The 22,663-nt window shown below is 36.2% G+C and overlaps 2 protein-coding genes across 5 annotated transcripts in view; one reads left to right on the top strand and one right to left on the bottom strand.

Moving 5' to 3' along the window:
• Window positions 1–3,674: 3,674 nt before the first annotated feature.
• On the bottom strand, window positions 3,675–4,475 carry RPL13A_1 (60S ribosomal protein L13A; the record flags this gene model as incomplete). 2 transcript variants are annotated; one of them, XM_012938269.3, is made up of 4 exons in its annotated part: window positions 3,675–3,925; window positions 3,960–4,207; window positions 4,239–4,377; window positions 4,416–4,433. In XM_012938269.3, 4 exons carry the CDS (start codon window positions 4,431–4,433, stop codon window positions 3,719–3,721), a joined length of 612 nt encoding a protein of 203 aa, XP_012793723.2. In that variant the 3' UTR covers window positions 3,675–3,718. The 2 variants fall into 2 exon arrangements, with proteins under 2 accessions (XP_012793723.2, XP_051072122.1); XM_051211990.1 differs by having other exon boundaries at window positions 3,960–4,377; window positions 4,416–4,475.
• Window positions 4,476–12,294: 7,819 nt separating this feature from the next.
• SPAG9_1 (mitogen-activated protein kinase 8 interacting protein 3) overlaps window positions 12,295–22,663 on the top strand; it is a 34,723-nt gene continuing 24,354 nt past the window's right edge. For 2 of the 3 annotated variants that reach the window (XM_051211988.1, XM_051211989.1), the window contains exons 1-6: window positions 12,295–12,674; window positions 15,764–16,073; window positions 16,118–16,238; window positions 20,091–20,296; window positions 21,215–21,326; window positions 22,325–22,427. In XM_051211988.1, coding sequence (XP_051072120.1) covers window positions 15,804–16,073; window positions 16,118–16,238; window positions 20,091–20,296; window positions 21,215–21,326; window positions 22,325–22,427 — 812 coding nt within the window. In that variant the 5' untranslated portion in view covers window positions 12,295–12,674; window positions 15,764–15,803. Of the gene's footprint in view, window positions 12,675–15,763; window positions 16,074–16,117; window positions 16,239–20,090; window positions 20,297–21,214; window positions 21,327–22,324; window positions 22,588–22,663 lie in introns of all 3 variants that reach the window. The other variant, XM_051211987.1, reaches the window with a different exon arrangement.

The following is a 22,663-nucleotide window of genomic DNA, read 5'->3' as shown; positions in this document are numbered from 1 at the left end:
AGATCTAACGGAGTGTTGAACACCCGCACCATTAGACTACCACTCAACAAGTAGAGGACGAGTTTTACGGAAAGCTTCCTGCACTCCTACAAAAGGCCAAACGCTTAGACTTAGCAATCATAGTACGAGAATTTCACGACCTAATCCGCAATTTACACCATAAGTAGGTCTTAGTGTCCCAGCCCAACGAACATACAACGGCGACCATCTATTGCAGCTACGACCAGCGAACCGCTTATGCTGATCAAGTATCAACTTTAAGCATAAAGAGACATCTAACATGGTGACCACAACCTAGTCGACCATGGAAACACGTAGACCATATCGTTATCAGCCATCGTTGGAGAGGGCATATGTTCAGACTCTGGTCATCCTCTATTACGAGCACACATTTGTACAGCAAGAAAACTTCTTAGAGTTCAACCCAACAACGAAACCTGCAAGAATATCCTTCAGGAACAAATAAAGGAAACATTAATCAATCGTCATATTGACGTTTATCCTGAGATGGGTTGGTATGATATCCAGACGATTTTGAAAATATTAGTGGTATGTATGAGTAAATATGGCCAAAAGGTAAAGAAGAATCAGATCTTAAGTGTCTACCGAACTAATGGATGCTAGAAAACTCATCACATGAAGCTCGGAGAACGAGGAGTGAAGGCAACTTGGAAGTAGACTGACAAAAGTCTATACAATGATCGTGAGTAGTGATTGACAGCGAAAGAAAAAGATGCAGGAAAGGCGTGGGTGATATGTAACTACAAACAACTCCTTGAACTTATCAAGGAAATAGGCGTTAAAAACCAGTGTTAGTGAGACCTTCTGGGACAGATGACGCAATGATCCGCTCTAGTAGACTGAAACAATTAGGATAGCACTTTGAAGAACAATCTAACTTTCCTTCAGCTAATGTTCAGTTCCCTACTTTTACAAGACAACTTAAACGGAATGTCCAGATGAGCCCTTCGACTTTTAATGAAATGGAATGTCATAGACTATTCACTGTGAAGGAGAACAGCAAGTCCTAATGGATTAACCCGGAGGATATGTAAGGATAGTAGTTTGGTTTCAGCTGTTGGATTCACTGAGATACTAGCTAGTATCTGGTAATTGGACGTAATCTGATCCGGTTGGTCTCGATAGCTAATCGTTCAAGTTGACAAAAGTACTACCGTGATGACCACAGAGGGATTAGTTTGACTTACAGTGTCTAAAATATTAGTCACAATCATTATCCAACACTTTATTAGAGCTCATGAAGAGCGAACTTAGGAAAACTGGCTGGTTTTAAACACAGGGACCAATGTATAGACCAGTTAATCAGGTCTTGTAAAATTCCTGAACATATACACACCCAATGACTCCCAACAACAGCTGTATTTGTGGATCCTCTTTGTAGATCGAAAGGTCTTATGAAAGCTTTTTATTTAAAAACCTACAAAAAAGTACATTTCTCTTGTACAAGTTCTGCTCGAACACTATTTGTCAAGTCAGAGCTTGCAGCGAACTGTCATCGGAATTGACAACTTTAAGTTCCGATCAGTATTGTCTGCTTTCCCGACTTTTATTTAACTTTGTCATAGACATTCTTTCAGAGGAAGTCAACTTTCTAACATGAGGTTTTCCTGATGACATATAGATGATACAGTTCTTATCGGTGAGGACACTAAAAAATGCAATACAATAGCATGTTTGAGATATGTTAATTTAACTCCACACGGTGCAGAGCAGACAAATGTGTTGATTACTCCACTTTAGTTGGAAGTTTCATCAACCCTAGTGGGTTGGTGTCTGAAGAAATATCAGCAGAGTCACAAACCCCAGCTAGCTTCTGTCACTTGCGGCACAGGCGAGATAAGTGTGCCAAAGGAATATTATACTACCCAGTGGTTCGCTCCATTATACTTGATGCTGGTGAAACATGCCCTTTGAGAATAGAGAATATTAATAGATTTTCAGTAATCCAACATAGTTGATTTCGAATTGTTCGCGCATTTGAGAGCATAGAGTTGGTAATTATGGAGTTATACGCAGAGTACTAGGTAAGGGTGATTAATCGATTGATGCAGTGGAACTTTGTTGACTGGAGAAGCTATGATGAGAATTACGTGTCCCGGTCCACCGACCATCATGAAGCTCAATGATGGCTGAGGTGGTAGGTTGGAAGAAAGCTTTGAAGTCAAACCAAGAAGAAGCACTGAGAGGGTGGAGAGCGCGTGATTATTGTGACCTATGATTAGACTTCGGATGATATGGCTTAAAATCGCCCACATTGGTACACGTAAATTAGCTCCTTACCTTTCTTTAGTTCCTCAGTCTATAAATTGCCTCGTGAATTTTTCCTGTTACACGAATCCATACTTCTTCGACGACATATTACTCTGACAATTTTATCTCGCTGTTAATGGGGTGTGGCAACTTGACCCTGTGTATTATATATACACCAAGCCCTGTCTCTCAGACGTTAGTGAACAAGCATCTACCGGTTGTATATCAGTAACAAGGCTTGAAAATTTCACACATGCTGGTTCTGTCCCGTACTAATCACCAAAGAACATTTACAACCGCACAACGGCAGCTTTGTATTCAAGGCGGCCACAGTTCAGCTGTATTTTTGTTAAAGAACATTTAAAAATTATTTGTATTTCGGAATTTCGCGTATTAAGGAATTTTGTGATTCTACAACCATCTGACCATCCTGAAAAAATAGTATAAGTTAGGTGGAATGATTTATGCACTTCGCTGCTAAAATTCCCATTAAGCTAATGCTTTTTTACGTTATTTAGCTGCTAATAAAGCATACATTTGGAACTTGCATTGCATGCACAACGGGTGAAGAGTGAGAACAGCATTATTGGTGGTTTTAATAACAATGTATCGGCACAAAACTTGTAGGACGATAACATATAAACGAAGCAGACTAATACGATGCTTAGACAGAAAAACTGACGTACCTGATACGAACGCCTTAAGTAAACTCAGGCGAATTAAACATCACAGGTAACTCCATAATTGAATGACCTCATGGTCGAATAAAGTAACGGCCACCAAAACCTTTTTACAGTTGCTACGCCAGGAATAGACCGGGAATAATAGTTTCTATACAATGTTGTCGAACTTAAATGAACGTTTCCAACCTCATGGTACTATAAGCACAAGAAATACCCCGATTTTGAATAATAAACCACAAAGTACAAGGGGGGTAACTCCTGATGAAGGATAGATTAAAGCTACAGAAAATGTATAGCATGTGAAAATCGATATCCACCCTCGGTTTGCAAACGAGTGAGTTCAATTAAAGTATCCGACATGCAGTCAATAAACATCAGATTCTGAGTAGACGCGTTTCAATAAGTCTCGCCAATCCAAGAGGAGTCGCCATGACTAATGTTCTCCTATTCATTCCAAAAGACTGGGATTTTTAAACAAACCATGCATTGCGACAGATTCCACGAAGTAAACCCATAATGAAAGCATACGAAAAATTAGTCACCCACCTAAATGAAAAGATAACTATTCTTTTGGTTAACTATTCCCTAGTCGATAACAAAAACAGCTCATTACAACTTATTCTTGTGACAACCAAATAATCCTGATTAGTCTTGGACCCGCTTAAATTTTAAGCTACAAACAACAGCACTAAGCTTCATTAACAAAATAAAAGCCGGTGATTATCCGTAAAAGATGTGTTTGTAAAGCCTCATAATATACAAGTCTAAGAGTAACCATACTGTTTAAGAATTGCTTGATATGGTGCAATCGCTTCTTTAGCTCGTCCTCTGACAACCTCGCTCGGTTTCTTCAGAAGCTTTTTCCTTTTATACCAGACAGCTGCCTTGGCTTTCCGACGATTCTCCATCTTTTCGATCACATTCTTATACTTCCACCCGACATCGTTAGACAAACGAGATAATACAGAAAACTATGGAAAAGTTAAATGCAATTAGACAAACAACCTTTCGTCCTGGCTTCAACCGGATTGCTCGTAAAGCTGAAGGAACAACCATGCGCTTCTTCTTGTCGTATGGAGGAGGTATGCCTTCGAAAACTTTGAGTCCGTCAAGAGCCTGTTTTCCACGGTATAACTTGTGAGGAAGCATACCACGGACAGTACGCCAGAATATTTTTGCGGGTGCTCTGAAGTGATATGGACCTCTCGATGGGTTGGTGTTCATCCGCTTCCTAAGGAAGTCGAGATATTTTACTACGAAGTAAACTTAACAGCGGTGACCTACATTTGTTTCGATAAAACGATCCTGATATATTGATGCCTTCACACCGTACTACGACTACTTTCTGACCATTGAGCAGTGTTTTGGCCACAACAGAGGCCAAACGACCAAGAAGATGGCCTTGTGCATCTATAATTATGGGCTAATATTATGGATAATTTAAATTCAGTCCCCCATTACCTTCTTTTGGAAACTCATGCCTACACGAGTGATACCACAAAGTGCGCACTAATAAAGAGTGAGAATTAAACAAAATGGGAACTTCAATTTTCAATCGACGGTACTTCGAAATAATTATAGATGAATAGATTAGTGTTCACCCTACTAAAAAAAAGCATTTTTCAAAGTGATGCTTAAAACTGATTATGCTGAAAATTTCACACAGTTTCCATAGTGTACATAAAAAGTTTTTAGCACACATCTGTATGACAAAATGTTAGTGAGTCCCTTTCCTTTATAAGGGGATAGATTATGTCAAAATTTGGAGATGGGTGGAACGAAATAATGGGGCTTGATGACTGTATAAATGGCTGGTGAGATCTCTAATGACAAATTCACGTCCTTCTACAGAATTTCGACTTGTCACTCTATGGAATTCAGTTTGGAAAGGACAGGAGGCTGAGCTTGTGTTAGTTCTGACAGTGGTTGTCATATAATGAAAGCCTGGGTCAATATGAGTTCTGACAAGGGGATACATATCTTGCACCAGAGTACTATAGATAACCGCACCAACTACTTTCTTTTCGGAGAAATTTACAGAAAACTTGGTCCTCGGGTTTTTCCAACCTACTGTAGGTGAACTCAAGTCTCCTAAGTTTAAACATCGACCAACTGATGACTAACTGTTAAAACTGTGTAGCAAGGCCTCACCCGCCTCACAGTAGAGTGAATACTTGATCTCTATCATTTTGACATGTGCTTAGTTGTTTGAGGTCGACTCTTAACCAATCAACTCAAGCTGTTAAAAACCCAGTTTCTGTGACAGCAGTTGCATCCGGCTTGTCAGTGTCTATGTTCAGACCTATCTTCAATAACCCACTGAGTATTCTCCAATCATCTGTATAGAAGATCCGAAGACCACTTAACGGGCCCGTGTTACACCCAAAGTGGCTTTGAAATCATTTACTGTCGAAAAATCATCTCCCGAAGTTTCGGAATCTAAGGAAAGGGGACATAATATTTTGGATATTCACAGGGAGCCACGATAGAGTTAATGATGTGAATAGTTTTAACCGGGCTGAAATAAAACAATTTGCAAACCAAGGCCAAAACCACTTGCTTTTGACCTACAGTTCGCGAAAAAAGACTAGACGATCCAAGCCCTGGACCTCAAAATCTTCAGTAGTTCCCATCCACACTATACTTTGAGTCTTTCTCAGATAAGAGCTCGGTAAGTTTATGTTACCAAGTATGTGTTCTCATGAACAGGATTGGGAGTTTAATGTTACTGCGGATAATCGACTGCATCAATCAGATGTTTAGACTCCCGGTTACCCTTAGGTTTTGCTACTGTTGACGTGATCAGCACGTGTGGGAAAATATTCAGCGTGATAAACTTAGGGGTATGTGATCCTTTGTTAGTTGAAGTATCGTAACTATGGTATTTTTAAACTTTGTCAACCTTTAATCGGTATGTCTCTGTTAACAAACCAGTTAGATCGTGTAGTCCGGTATCGGAGGGCGAGTTACTTCATAATGTGACCGTAACTCTTGTTTTAAAGAAAGATGTGGGACCTAATGAAGTCTAAAATTAAAAAATCATTATTTTTCAACATACATAACCAATTATTCCTTGCTTACGTTGCTAGTCCATGTATATTTAGGTTATTTACATGTCATATTTGCTTGAGCTTGATATCTGAACAAGTTTATTCAACTGAAGCATGTAAATGCTATTAAAGCTTGTTAACGAACCATCAAAGCTAATTAATATAAATGACCAGTTATTGTTATCAATTGAGTTAGTATGTTATGAATACAAATCAGCATAAAATTACGATAATACATGTGAGCATTAATCAGAGGACCAATAAAATTCTGAGACATTAAAAAGAAGAATATATTTGTAAAATCTCAGCGAATGAATTTTAAGTAAATCCAACGTTTCGCCTGGCAATCTGGTCCAAGCTTTTTCAAGGAAAATATAATCAAACAACAAAATTATCGAATATAAATAGGTACATGGTTCTTCGGTTTACTGTATACTGAATAAGTCATCCAATCAACGTGAAGGATTTTTTATAAATAGGTATTTGCATTAATGTGTAAGAGACATGTTTATATGAAAATAATATGAAAAATAATAAAGGTCAACCAAATAAAAGTTCATTTGAAAATAATCAAGGGGAGAGAAAGAATAAGAAATTGTCGTGTTATCCTGGGCCATAGATTCAAGGTTATGACAAATTGTTTTTGTACACATAAGGACAAGGTATGTGTTATGGAACCAAAAACGTGTTAAGACAACAGAATGTGTTTATACGCAAGTGATGTGAGAAGAAATTTCATTCAACTAAAAAGTGACTTCGGTCTGTGTATATTAAGAAAACAGATCATTTTTATATATGAGATGAATCAAAAATGCCGCAGCCTGCATTCGATGAAGATAAGTAAGATAAGTAAACAAAATAAAAGAGGAATGTATATGTAATTGAAGGTGTGTGTTATTTTTAATGTTCTAGTCAATTTTCTAATATAATCAGATAATAAAATATGGAATAAAAAATTCTAATGATTTCAAAAACATTTTCAGTAATATTCGGATAGAAGAGGATGATATAATGGCAGGTTTTGATGTTTGCTCTTTGTTCACTAATGTTACTGTTAAAAAGCTTTAAATATTGTGTATAACCTGTTAGATTCTAACACTGATCCTAAACTGCGTTGCCTTCTAGACCCCTCAGACATTATTAGAGCGTTGGAGCTTTGTTTACATTCGACGGTTTTCTTTTTTCGAGGAGTTCTGTACAGACAAACAGGTGTGGCTATGGGATCACCTGTCTCTCCAATTGTGGCTATTTTATTCATGCATTCACTGGAAACAATTGCGATGTCAATGTGTTCCATTCCACCAAAAATTTGAGTAAAATACGTAAATGATACCTTTGTCATTATAAAACGAGATGGTTTAGACGAATTATTCCAACGGTCCGACAGCTTAGATGACAAAATCAAGTTTACTAAAGAGCTGGAATCGCCTGAACGCAGATTACCTTTTTTAGACTGCCCGGTTGAAAGGAAGGATAATGATTGTTTAAAAATTAATATATTCCTAAAGCCTACATATTCAGGGAAATTTTTAGATTTTAAGTCTGCGCATCCACACTCGACCAAAGTCACAGTGGCCAAAAATTTGATCACCGGAGTCAAAAACTTGTCACTGAACCGAATGATATAAAAACGGAAATGAATTTAGTTGTATCCACTCTATTATTGAATAATTATCCGAAAGGTTTTATTAAAAGAATAATTAAGAATGAAGAACGGAATGATATTTTTAAAAAAGGAGTTAAGCAAGACTGGATGAACACAATAGTGATCCCATATCGTAAAGGTATCTCAGAAGACATCAGAAGGATTTTAACTCGTCAAAATATAAGAGTATTCTTTCGAACAAATAATACTCTAAGATCAAAACTAGTAAGAATCAAAGATCCAATACACAAGGATGATCAACCAAATTGTGTTCATGAAATCAAATGTAATGACTGTAATGCAAAGTATGTAGGTGAAACATCTAGGCAACTGAATGTGAGGGTGAAGGAACACAAACTGTGCTTAAAGCACATTCCTAAACCCTCAATTAATGTAAGAAAAAAGCTTGAGAACAGATCAGCGATAGCATTACACTCGATTGTATCGGGTCATACAGTTGATTTCAATGGCACGAGAATCATTCAAAAAGGATTCAATACTTACAAAGAACGACTAACAGCCGAAGCCCTACATATATAGGCTAATTCAAACAATAATAATAGGAGAGATGGAATACAACTAGCTGTCCCATGGCAACTAATAATTAATAAGTAAACATGATCTCCTTTTTGCAATTTGATATATCTATGCCATAGTAACTAATTGGGAGATAATACGTTCAATGATTCAAATCCGTTATCTTATCTGAATATGTTAAACAGTTGACTGGAACATTAAAAATAACACACACCTTCAATTACATATACATTCCTCTTTTATTTTGTTTACTTATCTTACTTATCTTCATCGAATGCAGGCTGTGGCATTTTTGATTCATCTCATATATAAAAATGATCTGTTTTCTTAATATACACAGACCGAAGTCACTTTTTAGTTGAATGAAATTTCTTCTCACATCACTTGCGTATAAACACATTCTGTTGTCTTAACACGTTTTTGGTTCCATAACACATACCTTGTCCTTATGTGTACAAAAACAATTTGTCATAACCTTGAATCTATGGCCCAGGATAACACGACAATTTCTTATTCTTTCTCTCCCCTTGATTATTTTCAAATGAACTTTTATTTGGTTGACCTTTATTATTTTTCATATTATTTTCATATAAACATGTCTCTTACACATTAATGCAAATACCTATTTATAAAAAATCCTTCACGTTGATTGGATGACTTATTCAGTATACAGTAAACCGAAGAACCATGTACCTATTTATATTCGATAATTTTGTTGTTTGATTATATTTTCCTTGAAAAAGCTTGGACCAGATTGCCAGGCGAAACGTTGGATTTACTTAAAATTCATTCGCTGAGATTTTACAAATATATTCTTCTTTTTAATGTCTCAAATTAACTCGGCGCCCAAATATTGTGAAACTTTTCGTTCAAATATAGACGAAAGTTCTTATTCAATAGAATTCTGGTTAACATAAGTAAAAATCGATCGAGAAAGTTAAGGGGAAAATAAGGATTATTAGTAATAGGTTGCGTTTCTTCAGCCGCGCTTACCAATATTGAATTATTGTCTACTATTATATTAGTACTGCGCTAATAATAGACCTTTTCCTAAAATTGTAGACTTGTCATGATGTACCTGCCTTATCTATAAGATCTTACGTAGAAGTCATACCATCGTCTACACTGACTCGTCGTAACGCAACAATCACCAATACATGATGTAGAACAAGCTTAGGCTAGAGACGGAATAATATATTTAATATGAATAAAGGGTATAAGATAACGTTCAACAAGGACGACGCCTGCAAGGCCGAGCCATGCCATTCACTCAACTCCAGTCAATCCAATTCATTGTCCCCGCCTTATCCATCGTTGGGTTTTTCTCCGCGTTAAATATGGAATATCTATTTCCTCAATTGTCTCGTGTTAGGGCCCAATGCCACCACAGACTCATCGAGCTGAAGGTGCTCGATCATGCATCCGCACTAGATCACGAGTGGGAACGCCGTGCTCAGCATCCCCTGCAATCGCTAGCCAGATTAGATCAGTCGATCCACGGTATATTGATAGCCTATCAAATATATCTCCGAACCTCCTCGCTTCTGTCTTTTGATTTCACTTGGTGGATACGATTCATATTAGATGTTACTGGTTAAAGCGTTGTCAAACTCTCAATACATGTGGCATCTTCAAATCTGTGAAATCTGTTGGTTTCTTATGATTATTTGAGATTTAACTTTGTTGTTTTCATCGGGTATGCTAGTTTGAAAACTTTATTCAGTTTCGTCTACTAATAGTGATGTTGTACTATATGGTCTATATCAGTTGGATAATGATTCATGGAGAACTACGTAGCAGTATTTTTTAGTCAAAATGGGAGACAGGAAAGACCAGGTACATACAGATTTATAATTCGGTGTTTTAAATGGCGCATGATACTTGAAATATGAAACTATTGATAAATACGAAAATTTTCACACGTAGTTCGTTCCCAACACAGTAGCGCTCTATTGTCTTGCGTTGAACTCGATTCACCGATTCATTACAGACTTTTAAATAGAACAATGTTACAATTTTGTGAGTGTAATATCCTTGAAGAAAGTCTATCTCATTTTGATGGGTTCAAATAAAAATGTACAAATACCAGACTTTGAAAGAGGTTGATAGGACCGTGAGAACTCTACCTGAGGGATATATAAGGTAATAAGGTAGTGAAATCAAATATTAGTCAATTAATGAGAATGAATGGTAACATTCTTACTGGATAATGATAAAAGATCAAGAATATTTGAATACTAATCAGTTAGGAGTGGAGCATTTTCACATTGGTGTGCTGAAAAAAATTTTGACAGTAAAATTCAGTTGATAGTCGGCTCATTTTTTGAGTTTAATGCTTTTATTAAAGACGAACAAGACCCGGATTTTAAAAGGTTTTGTTTGTAACTTTATGAGAACTTCACTCCCATTTGAATGATTAGTTCCAAAACAAATGAGCGCCAAGGTAATCGATAGTACTAGAAATAAATGGTATTTCCTAAGAACTCAGCATTTTGAACCCAAATAATTTCAACGTTTCAGGTGACCAGTATAGTCCAAGTTTATAGAAGGAAATGATCGAACATTAGAATTATCAGATGTAAATACTGTCCATAAAATAACTGTGAAATAAACGACTAGTTCAGCCATATTTTTGTGTGTGCTACTGATGTCGACTGATGGAAATAGTGTGCATCATAAATCAAAAGTGAAATGTCTGGAGACAAAAGGTAGAGAAAATCAGAAAGAAGAGGACGAGAGCAGAAAGTGATTGGTATGGAAACGAAGGGAAGATTAAGTCTGCGACAATTGATGAGTATTTTGCAAATAAAGTATTTACTGTAAGGTTCTCAGGTTTTATCAAGTTATTCCATAACGTTGTATTAAAATAAATTCGATTGTCCCCATTGGTGTTCTTGTTCACAACACTATTACTAAACGAGGTCATGTTGTAACCTTCGATCATCTGACTCAGAGAAAACACACAAGGGGGTATAAACACTAATCTTCTGTATTATTCCCTAAAATATTTGGGTAATATAAAAAAGAAACGTAGTGCTTGAGTTCTTCCTGGGACAATGCAGAATGTTTTTGGGAACGACGAACATAAATAGGTGAGGTAGCCAGCGTCGTCTGAGATGCCCCGATCTAGTTGGAAGAAAAAGAGAGAAAAGGTTAGGTTCAAAACCATTTCTCAGTATCCCGTACATCAAAATTAGATCCCCCTTAGTCTGCGATAGGACAAAGTAAAGAGGTTTAGCTTTTCAGGCCGCTCTTTTTATGATAAACCCCGGCGTTCTAGAAATGCACGGGTCGCTGCCCTCTGTACTTTTTCTAGGATATCCGGGTCACTTTTTAAACGGGGGCTTGCAGCCTGAACGCAGTTCTCAAGCTTAGTCCTCACTAAGGATGTATATAGTGTGGAGAACATGGTAGTGTCTAACTTAGTGGATGTCCGTTCTAAAGCCCAGAGGGTTCGAAACCCCTTAGCGGCGACCTCCCGGCAATGGGCCGTCGTCTTAAGATCATGACTCACTGTCATCCCTAGATCCTTATGAAATTGGACTACGGGTAATGGCACATCCCCTATGTTGTTACTATTAACCTTTAAATCCCCAAAGTGCACGTAGACACACTTTTCCGCGTTGATAGGCATCAGCCACTTTTTAGACCAGTTTATCATCTTATTTAAGTCTGCCTGAAGAGCACATGCGTCTTTGTTATTACTGGCCGGATTTTCACACCGTCAGCGTATAGTAACATTGGAGACTGTAACATACATAGATCATTAACATACATTATAAAAAGTAAAGGACCTAGGACGGAACCTTGAGGTATCCCACTAAGTACTGGCCTCCAGATGGAGCACTTGGAATTTATTCTTACTTTCTGTCTACGACCTACTAGGAAATCCTTAATCCATTTCAAAAGAGGTCCAACAATACCAAGGTTTTTCAACTTCAATAGCAGTCTATTAGGTGACACCTTGTCAGAAGGGTAGAACGTGAAAGAACACATATAAAATGCTTAAAAATTTTTCGCGGTTAGAATTCATATCTTTTGGCGTCAATTATAGGAAGTTATAGTGGGGAGATATTTTACAGATTTTTTGAAGCAGGACTTGAAATCCAATTTGATTTTTGCGGTACTAAAAGGAACTACTTAAAGCGTTATTTTCCCCCCAAATAAGCAAGAATGGTGCAATAAGGACATTTGTTGTCAACTGATGTTTCTATCGTCTGAGGGACGAAAAATATGCACATTTTTTTAAACCGAGAATGCTCTCTCATGACCTTGGTTCTATTTTGTTAAAGTTCAAACTTCTGATAGCTTTCTTTTGGAGATCGAATTGAAGCATAATTACCTTCAAGACATTTCAGGATAGTTAGCTGCATTCGGTACTAAAACAACTGTTTCAAACCGGATACTGTTGGATCCATAAGAGTAAATAAATTCCATACTTAGAGAACTACGTCATATCTCAAGTCAATTGGGTGACGGTAGTAGACGGTAAGCGGAATGTGCATCAAAATGTTGTCCCAGACGTATATTTATAAAGTTTTAATTGAACTGGAGGTTTAGGTTATAGTACAATTGTTCTGTTTTTTTTAATATTCCAACTGTTATTCATAATTATGTCAAAATTGTTCAGGCAGTGTAATAAACGATAATTGCGTATCGAAGTTACTGTCTTCATATTAATTCTTGAGGAAGTCTCAAGCTTCATTTCCACAAGCAACTAATTTTTTAGTACTGATAACTGACTGCTGGGCTGGCATTGATTTTATTGTTCATAGTGTGCATTATGATACACACATCAGTATAGTGCTTTAGTGACTAGGCAGTTGTTGAGACATCTTTTCGCTCACTCAGTATTCAGTCTCATGGTTCCGTTCCTCGTCGAATTTGCCACTGACGGTACTTTAGAAACTGTTCTTATCAGATTAGATGGTCGTCGTGTAAATCTTTTGCCTCAAGATAAAATTTTTCAAACTTAAGTATGATGATAGTAACATTTTACTGTGCGACGATAAGCACCATATGTTCTAGGATTTTGTTTGGTCATCATTGTTCCCGGAGGCTTTCTCATTTTTAGTGACGTCACATAGGTACTACCGGTGTCCGAAAATACTTTTGGGGACTGAGGATAATCCGATTAGTGTCACCATTTTAAGACATCGGCTTAATTGGGTTAAAACTGTTCTACAAATTTTAGTCCCGAAACTTTAAACCGTGTATTATTTGAGAACTCTATTTAGGTGAGAATACATACGTGGTCAGTTTGTAATAAAGTATTGTGGTAAGAAATAAACCTACATATGATTAATTTGTCTGTCGGTCAAGTTTCCTCAATCGGGGTTGTAAATATAATTGAACTCAGTGGATTGAGATGCTATCAGATATGATTCGTAATGGAAGCTAGTAGTAATCCTTCAGTTCTCTATGTAATCCTTCATAAAAGTGAGGTCAGCTTCCCTGTGAGAAATATTTGTCATTCGTATTTTTAATTGATCGTTTTTAATAGACGTTATCTTTTTTTGGCCACACATTTTAAAGCTTTTCTTCATAATGTTATCACTTTATTTGTATAGTTCATCTTTTTGGTATCAGGATGTGTGTAGCATGAAGCCATAAAACAAGACATTTTTTGAGGTTATATTGACGGTTGTTAAGATTGTTTGTCATTGATTTTATCGTGAGGTTAAATCCTTCATTTGCTAATTACTCTTAGTGGTCACAAAATCCCCAGCATTAGTATTGTGTGATAATAAGCAATTTTGGACATGGAAAAACCATGATTCTTTCACTTAAAATCTTATAGCAGTTTTTGCGAGATCTTCGGAGCTAATCCACATCTTGTGGCATGAGGTTATTTGGTGTTCTACCTTTGCTTGTTTGGGCTATTGAATTATCGTGTGCAAACTGAATGTCAATGGGGTCTTCATTCAAACACGGGAAAATCCAGTCATGTTTACAAGCCTATGACATCAATAGGTTTGACACTATAATGGTTCTCTTTCAAACTATCACATTTTTCCAAGAAGCTAGGTGGTAATAGGATTCGATCTCATCAACCTTGGAGCATCGATTACGCAACGCGTATTACGACTTATTCAGACACTATTAGTTCCATTTGCCATATTTCTCTATAACATATCATAAAGCTTACTTACTTACCTACTTACTCCTGTTACTCCCAATGGAGCATAGGCCGCCGACCAGCATTCTCCAACCCACTCTGTCCTGGGCCTTCTTTTCTAACTTCATCCAATTCTTGTTCATTTTTTTCATGTCTATTTCCATTTCTCGGCGTAATGTGCTCTTTGGTCTTCCTCTTTTCCTTTGACCTTGAGGATTCCATGTGAGGGCTTGTCTTGTGACGCAGTTGGGTGCTTTCCTCAATGTGTGTCCTATCCACTTCCAGCGCTTCTTCCTGATTTCTCCCTCCGCTGGGATCTGGTTTGTTCTCTCCCACAGTAGGTTGTTGCTAATAGTGTCCGGCCAACGGATCTGAAGTATTTTTCCTAGACAACTGTTAATAAACACCTGTATTTTCTGGATGATGGCTTTCGTAGTTCTCCAGGTTTCTGCCCCAGTAGACAGTAGAACTGTGTTGACATGTGTATTGAAAATCCTGACCTTGGTGTTGGTTGACAATTGCTTTGAGTTCCAGATGTTCCTCAGTTGTAAATATGCTGCTCTTGCTTTGCCGATCCGCGCCTTCACATCTGCATCAGACCCACCCTGTTCATCAATGATGCTGTCCAAATATGTAAATGATTTTAGATCTTCCAAATCTTCTCCGTCAATTGTGATTGGATTGGTGCATTCTGTGTTGTATCGGAGAATCTTGCTTTTCCCTTTGTGTATATTGAGACCTACTGCTGCTGAGGCTGCTGCCACACTGTTTGTCTTCTCCTGCATTTGTTGTTGCGTTTGGGATAGAAGGGCCAGATCATCTGCGAAGTCCAGATCGTCCAACTGCATCCTAGATGTCCATTGTATCCCGTGCTGCCCTTCAGATGTTGACGTCTTCATGATCCAGTCGATCACCAGGAGAAAGAGAAAGGGTGAGAATAAGCAACTTTGCCTAACACCGGTCTTCACTTCGAACGACTTTGTCAACTGTCCTCCATGCACAATTTTGCAGTGTAATCCATCATATGAACTCTGTATGATATTGACTATCTTCTGAGGCACGCCGTAGTGTCGAAGAAGTTTCCATAGTGTTGTCCTGTCCACGCTATCAAATGCCTTTTCGTGGTCAATGAAGTTGATGTAGAGTGATGAATTCCATTCAATTGATTGTTCCACAATGAACCGTAGAGTTGTGATTTGGTCTGTACACGATCTATCCTTACGGAATCCTGCCCGTTGGTCACGAAGTTGGGCGTCTACGCAGTCCTTCATCCTGTTTAACAATACCCTGTTGAGGACTTTTCCCGGTATATAAATGGTAATTTACCTAGTGTCAAAACGAGAATTTATTGACAAAATTTAGACACAAACGATACATTTTCCGACTCTTAAAGAAACATTTCCTGTTAGTAATTGGTTATTGGGATTGATTCGAATTTTATAACATTTTATTTTTTCAGTGAGAAAAGTGTACTTTAGTATCAAAAACATACGAAGCTCATGGATTTTGGAAAGGAACAACGGATTTCACCCAGGGTCTATCAATTAGCCCAAATAATTTATCGGGAGTTTGAAGTCATAAAGAAGGTCTATGGCGAATCCGCATACGGTGGATTGGTACCTATTGTTGTCGGTATTCTAGAAGAAATGGACCTCTTGACTGTGGATAAGCAGAAATTGGACCTTGACTTAAATCTTTTGACTGCCGAGAAGAATGATATTTCTGTACAGTTGTGTCGTCAAAAGGAGCTTTACATAGCTGCAAAAAGAGTATGTTTTAATCTAACATATTGTCATTATGGTTGTATATTCAGCATATTCACTGTCTGGAAGATGAGCTGCTTGGTATGAAAAAAGAAACGGACAAGAAATTCGAAGAACTTGAGGAGAATTCGAGACACTATCAACTTCTTGTCAAGAATGCTAATGATCATAGTAAGTAAAGTTTGCTCAGCTGAATTTAATGTTACAATAAATTGTTAACATATGCTTAAAATACTTCTCAAAATCGTGAATGATGGGTTGTTTTCTTATAAAGTACAGAATGTACGCTTTTTGAAATGGAAAAGCTAATTTGATAGAAAATACATAATACATATGATCATTAGAAGTTTCGTAAAACGACACCTAAACTATCACAGGACCCAGTAAAATAGACTATTGAAATCTAAAGAGTAAAAGTACTTGAACACTTGGTGGACGGCAATAATTTAGACTGCAGATAATTCCTAAATTTCTCCAGTTGTTTTTTTTCTGAGGACCACGCCTTGATGATTATTTAAGTAAATTTCTCACATGCCACGACTAGCTACAATGATTTGTAGTAGTCATATTATCATCTCTTAAAAGACTACTGACTAGTATATAAATGGAGCAGTTGACCATATGATGTTGATGACTATAAGGACAAGTATACTGCGCGGCAGTTCGTTCTGTTTTACTTAACGGCTGCAAAACATGGCCATTAAGAGTTGAAGATATTCGTAAGCTACTGGTACTTGACCACAGATGCCTTAGAAATATTGCTGGCATCTGCTGGGATCACCGGGTAAGTAATAATGAGGTTAAACGTGGGATACTAGGGAATGATGGTAAATCAGTTGATGAAGTTGTGAATCTTCATCGACTGAGATGGTTGGGCCACGTGTTACGTATGCCTGAACACCGATAACCACGACGCGCAATGCTAACTGGTGTTGGGGATGGTTGGAAGAAAGTTAGGGGCAGCGAAAATGTGGCATCAGTGCTTGAAGTCACTAACTTCTGATCTGATCCATGTTGGTAGATGCAGGCTACTTGGTTGGGGTCCGTGTGACTGTCGTAATCAATGGTTGGAGACTCTGGGTGACATGGCTCAGAATCGATCACAATGGCGTCGGTGTAAACACTCTCTGTCTCCCCTTAATCTGTGAGATTAAAATTGCTTTATATCTTTCTTTCTACGAACTAATTCTTTCTTCCTGTATTATATCCTTATATGTATTCTTTAATATATTACTATCATTGAAGTAACTACTTCTATGAATTTAGCGTTCATCTTGTGCTAATGAGGTATGGCAACTTGGACGGATGCACATATATGCCTGGTCGTACGTTGTATCTGACTGATGACTAGAAGGCTAGTAAGCCATAGTTACCAAAAGGTCCATCATATATCTTGATTGAAGCAGATAAATTGATATGTGAACGTATATTTGTAAATTATCTGTTTCTTCCTTATTTCTGTGTCACTTTTAAAGTTCAACCAATGCTTGTTAACAGTTTTAATGAATTTAAACTCGGCTTTATATTTAGTTTTTCACTCAGTTGTTATAATACTCGGAGAGCTTCCTGAAACTGCCCCAGTCAAACATCGACCAAATAAGTGAACAATACTGATGGGCGTACTATATTGCTTGATAACGTTATCTTATTTCCCCATAGATACTTATCTATATTTATAAATGATTTGTACGTGTATTTTCGATTCAGTTGACCACTAAAAGCATCCTGCTCACTGTTGGTTTTCCCACATAAGTACATGGTTTGGGTACGGATATAGAAAGCGTATATATCAGTTTCAGACTGAGATCACGCAACAACACAAAACAGGTAATCAGGAGACGGAGCGAAGGAAGCAAAGCGAAATGACTCACAGTGGGGAAGGCATGTGAACCAGCTCAATTTACCCAAGCGTGAATCAATATTGATTACAGACATGTGGTAGGAAAGGCACATACATACGCTTACATAGAGAACAGTCAAGGCTGATGGCCAAATAATTAACAAGGTCAAAGGTGATTTAAGAAGATTGAATAAAGTGGCTTGTCTGGAAGCTAGAATAAGCTATGTGGGCTTGCATAGCACTACATTATAAATCTTACACAACCAAAATTTGCTGGAAGTGTCTGGTAAAAATTATGTAGTAATAACGCTTTTAAGATCTCATCTATTATTACAACCCCTAATTAATGTACTCATTGGACTGTAGGGTGTGGTAGTTTAAGGTTATTTCTCCTGGTAATGTCGATCTATCTGTAACAATTAAATGTATATTAACAGTCTCTTGATGGTACCGCTTGTCAACCTAAGTAGTACATTGATATGGTATAAATTATTCAAGTACTATTGATGCATTTTTTCCGTTTCATCAATTAGCTCTTTCAAGTAATTTGATGTACTTTGTTGTTATATTTTTATGTGATATAACGCATTAGTTGATATACTTGACTTTCAACCTGTGGGTCACATATTCGCATTTTAACTCGCTCGGGAACCGACCACTAACCTTCACACAATTAGTTCGGTATTCAAAAGTGAATTCCGATTTATTTTGTGTATTTAAACATATAAACGTTGGTACAAGAAGGCACCAAATGGATATGCACCACACAAATCATTCGATATATGTGAGCGCTGGAATGCTGTTTAGCCTCCCGATTTACATTATTAGCTGTAAAGTTGTTTATATTAGCCTCTGTTGACATTTCTCCTACTTGATAGTGCGCTGAGGGTGTCGTAGTAGTGTAAATTTAGTATGCGGTAGATTTTCAGTGGCATTTCGTAGCGTGGCGATTCAAGTCGGTAAATATTTATGTCAGGTCCTTATGTTTATTTTTGTCAATGGTAATCAAATGTGGAATTTTTTCGAAAAGATATAATTTACTCATTAACTCATCATTTTTGTAGGATATTCTCACATCCATTTAAGTTGAGGCTATTTACTATTTTAAAGTTAGCTAATTTTTTCTTAGTGGCGTTTCTGGCTTTTGATATTCTTTACATATATTAGGATCACTGTCCCATTTTACTCGTCTGGCGGTTATCAATGTAGGGTTTAGTACTCATGTGGACTGATCCAAGTTGTCACATATCACATCAGTCTAACAAAAAGGAAACTGACAAGATGAAAAGCTAAAAATGGGACTTCATTTCAACCTCCAAAGGAATCCGAATATGAGAAATATATTTCACAAGGAAGCGGTAAGATGTAAGTATGTGCAGAATTATAAATAACACTTGATTTAAAATGTCGAATGAGATAGGGAATGAATGTAACTATGCTACTGCTACGAATTTCGCACTCCTACAGTTTATTAGGTTTCATCTTCAGATAATGTGAACTTTTTTAAAATTCAATATTCCCTGTCTCCTTTAACAGTATTATAAAGCGATGAGGAAATTGTCTGTTTGACGTAAATTCTTATATAGTCGGATCGTACACTAATGGGAATTAGGTTTTCTTCGTTTTATATAAGTATTTTTGTTCTAGTTTATGTGTTACACGTTACATTATTATGCTAATAAGTAATTTTGGCTACATAAAGAAATGATTTTAATGTTCCTATTTTTAGTGTGTATTTATGAAGAGGTTTAGTAGATTGACTGTTTTTCTTGCTGTTTGATATTGGTCAAATGGTTAACCTGTTTATATTCTGTCAGTTGTTGTAACGAATTTCTTCATGTTCAAAGATAAAATCATAATAACTAGAAGTCGGTTCTATTCATTTGCTACTTTCATTTAAGTACTTGTTATTTTTAAAGAAATATAAATCGATGAATACTGTACAGTAAAAAGCTCATACATTTATATAATAGTTATTTAATTTGTTGTTCAACATTTCTTAATTGATGTTAACCTGAAAAAGCATGATTTATATTCATTTGTTATTGGTGATGAATAATTTGAAAAGTGGATTGCTTTTAATGGAAGAATTTATTCTTTTATAGTCTCAGTGAATGCTAATTTCTTACTTCTTAGGTAAATTATTTATATGATTTATAACTACTTATTACTTTCTTATTCAGTTTTTAGATTAGAAGAAAGGGAACAAGATCTTAGATCAGAATTATCTGCACAAAATGAAAGATACACTAAATTACTTAAAATTTATGTGGATTATATAGAAACAAACAATTTATCTGTGTCAAACAACGATATTGAATCGGGAACTGTATGCATTGGTTGTGAAAAAGATACTGAATCAAATGAGCTAGTTATGAAATCGACCGTTGTATGTATTTTTAGTATATACTTTTATATTTCATGCTGTGAATTCTCTTTGCTTTAAACATGTATATAAATGATGTTTCGTGCCTTAGTTATTGTCTACTGCCCAATTAATGTGCGAAGTGCCATCCGATTTATAAAACTGGTTCACTGCGTATTATATGCAACGAAAGAAATATTATGTGAAATCGCAGTTTGTTACAATACTCAAGTCCTACTACTATATGATAAAGTGTTTTTTGAACACTGTAAACACATTTTTATCGAATCCAGAACACTTGTATCCTCCTATTTGTGACTCATCAGTTGAATGTACCTGCTTTCTAGTTTTTATGTTCATATTAAAACCCGGTCTCAAGATCTTTGTCTTCAAACGCCAACATGTTATTCAGTTCATCTACTTCCAGCTAACAAGTCTCGACCAAGAAAACACATGCATCCCGAATTCCTCTACTAGCAATTATTGATCTTTACTAAAAACTTGTGACTAAATAGTAATATCGTGGTAATCCGCTTAGGATATATACATACTAAAAAAGATTTATCACTTGTAGCTATTTACATCGAGAACGAGAAAGTACAACATTTTGTTTAATTAATTCTTTTTAATAACAGATAGTTTTTGGTTCACTATTTTTTCTTTGTCATTACACTAAATAGTCGGCTAATTTGTTACAATCTTATAATTAGGTATAAAGTTGGGATGATTTACATATTTTATTGATTACGGGACATGTGTAACCTTTTGAAAACTAACTGTAGCATTAATATTTAATTGAATATCGATAGAAATGAACAATGTTAGGACCTATCAGTAAAGTGTATACTTTTATACTTAAGAAGATTCATCTATGGGGCTGTAATATTTGTTTCATCCTAAAATACATTTCAAAAATTTTCATTTCCCGTTTTATATTCATAGAATTCAAACCCCACAAATGAAAATCCCAATCAAATTTCAGTAGAATCGGGTTACATTTTAAACACGAATTCTAGAAATAATGACATTTCAACCATTGGAATTAATTTAACACGTAAGTAAATAGGAAGTTATCAACTTCCAATAGTTTTGTTTTATCCTACTTTTCAAGTTGTTTTAAATTATAATTCGTTTATGGTGTGATTTTTTCAGTGATTACTGCGGCAAAGTTAATTTTTATCAGATTAATTAATTGCTTTATCGGCTAGATAATATCCTATTGGTTTTTAAACAAAATATATGTGCTACTTATCTTTCATAACTGGTTTTATAACTTAATAGTGATTTTATCAAGTAGTAGTTTTTGTTCAGATATTGGTAAACACATATTGTGAATGCTCATGTTTCTTGTGTTGCAAATGTATGTAATGTTACATTCATTATCGCCTTTCAAATGATTTGTGTGGAAAATTTACCAAGATGAATACGATACTTATAGTTTCGATGTTCTTAATACCTTTATTGCGTAATTACATCCTCTAATTTTCATCTGTCAGGTGGGTAGCCCTTACGATCCGTACTAATCAGCATAATCGGTTGGTAACTTGTTGATTTTAATCATAAATTACCTAAAAGTTCAGAGAACAAACGTTTTTCTAGCTTTGTTGACCTTTAAACAAAACAAATCTCTTGAAACTTAGTATGTATCACTGGAGAAATTTCTTTGTAGCTATCAACTCCTGCGTGCGGAATCGTGGATGTTCACTGCTGAGGAGTCCCATACTAGAACGAAACGGCCGTTCAGTGCTTCCAGGTTTTCAATTGTGATCTAACATTGGTCGATTCATAATCTCAAATAAATTTTTTTTATTACTGTTGATTCATGACATTTTAACCACAGATCTAACTTCATTTCATTTCAATATGAATAAATAGTTATTATTGTGTAAGGTCATTTAAAAGAGATAACTAGGTTAAGTCTTCGATTAAGAATATAAGTTCAAATGTAAAGTGGACGATATCAAATTAATCTATACAATTAGAAATTCATTTACATAGTGTAGTTCAAGGGTTAATCAGCTTTATTCGCTTATGTATTCTTATTTTATTCAGATCCTCTAGAATCTGAACCTGGTGTGAACGCTTTGCACTCTCTTGATAGTTCTTTGAAGTCAAATAATGGTACCGCTTCTTTTATTGACATTTATGATGATATGTAAGTGTTTTACTTCGGAGTTGTTCATTGATTGTAACTTTTCTTTCTATAGATTTACTTAAAACACGATTACGTGCTGATGAAGTTCAGCCACTAGAAATGTACTACATTTGTGAGAATAGTTGTTGTATATTACGTGGTTTATTGGCTTCAGTGATTGGTAAGAACTAGAGTATTTATCTACAAAGCACATGTTTATATAACCAGCTTTAAGCTGCACTGTTTTTGCGAAGGTC

This window comes from Schistosoma haematobium, chromosome ZW (assembly GCF_000699445.3).
Source record: "Schistosoma haematobium chromosome ZW, whole genome shotgun sequence".
Taxonomy (NCBI): domain Eukaryota; kingdom Metazoa; phylum Platyhelminthes; class Trematoda; order Strigeidida; family Schistosomatidae; genus Schistosoma; species Schistosoma haematobium.
This window is presented reverse-complemented; position numbering and strand designations above follow the sequence as displayed.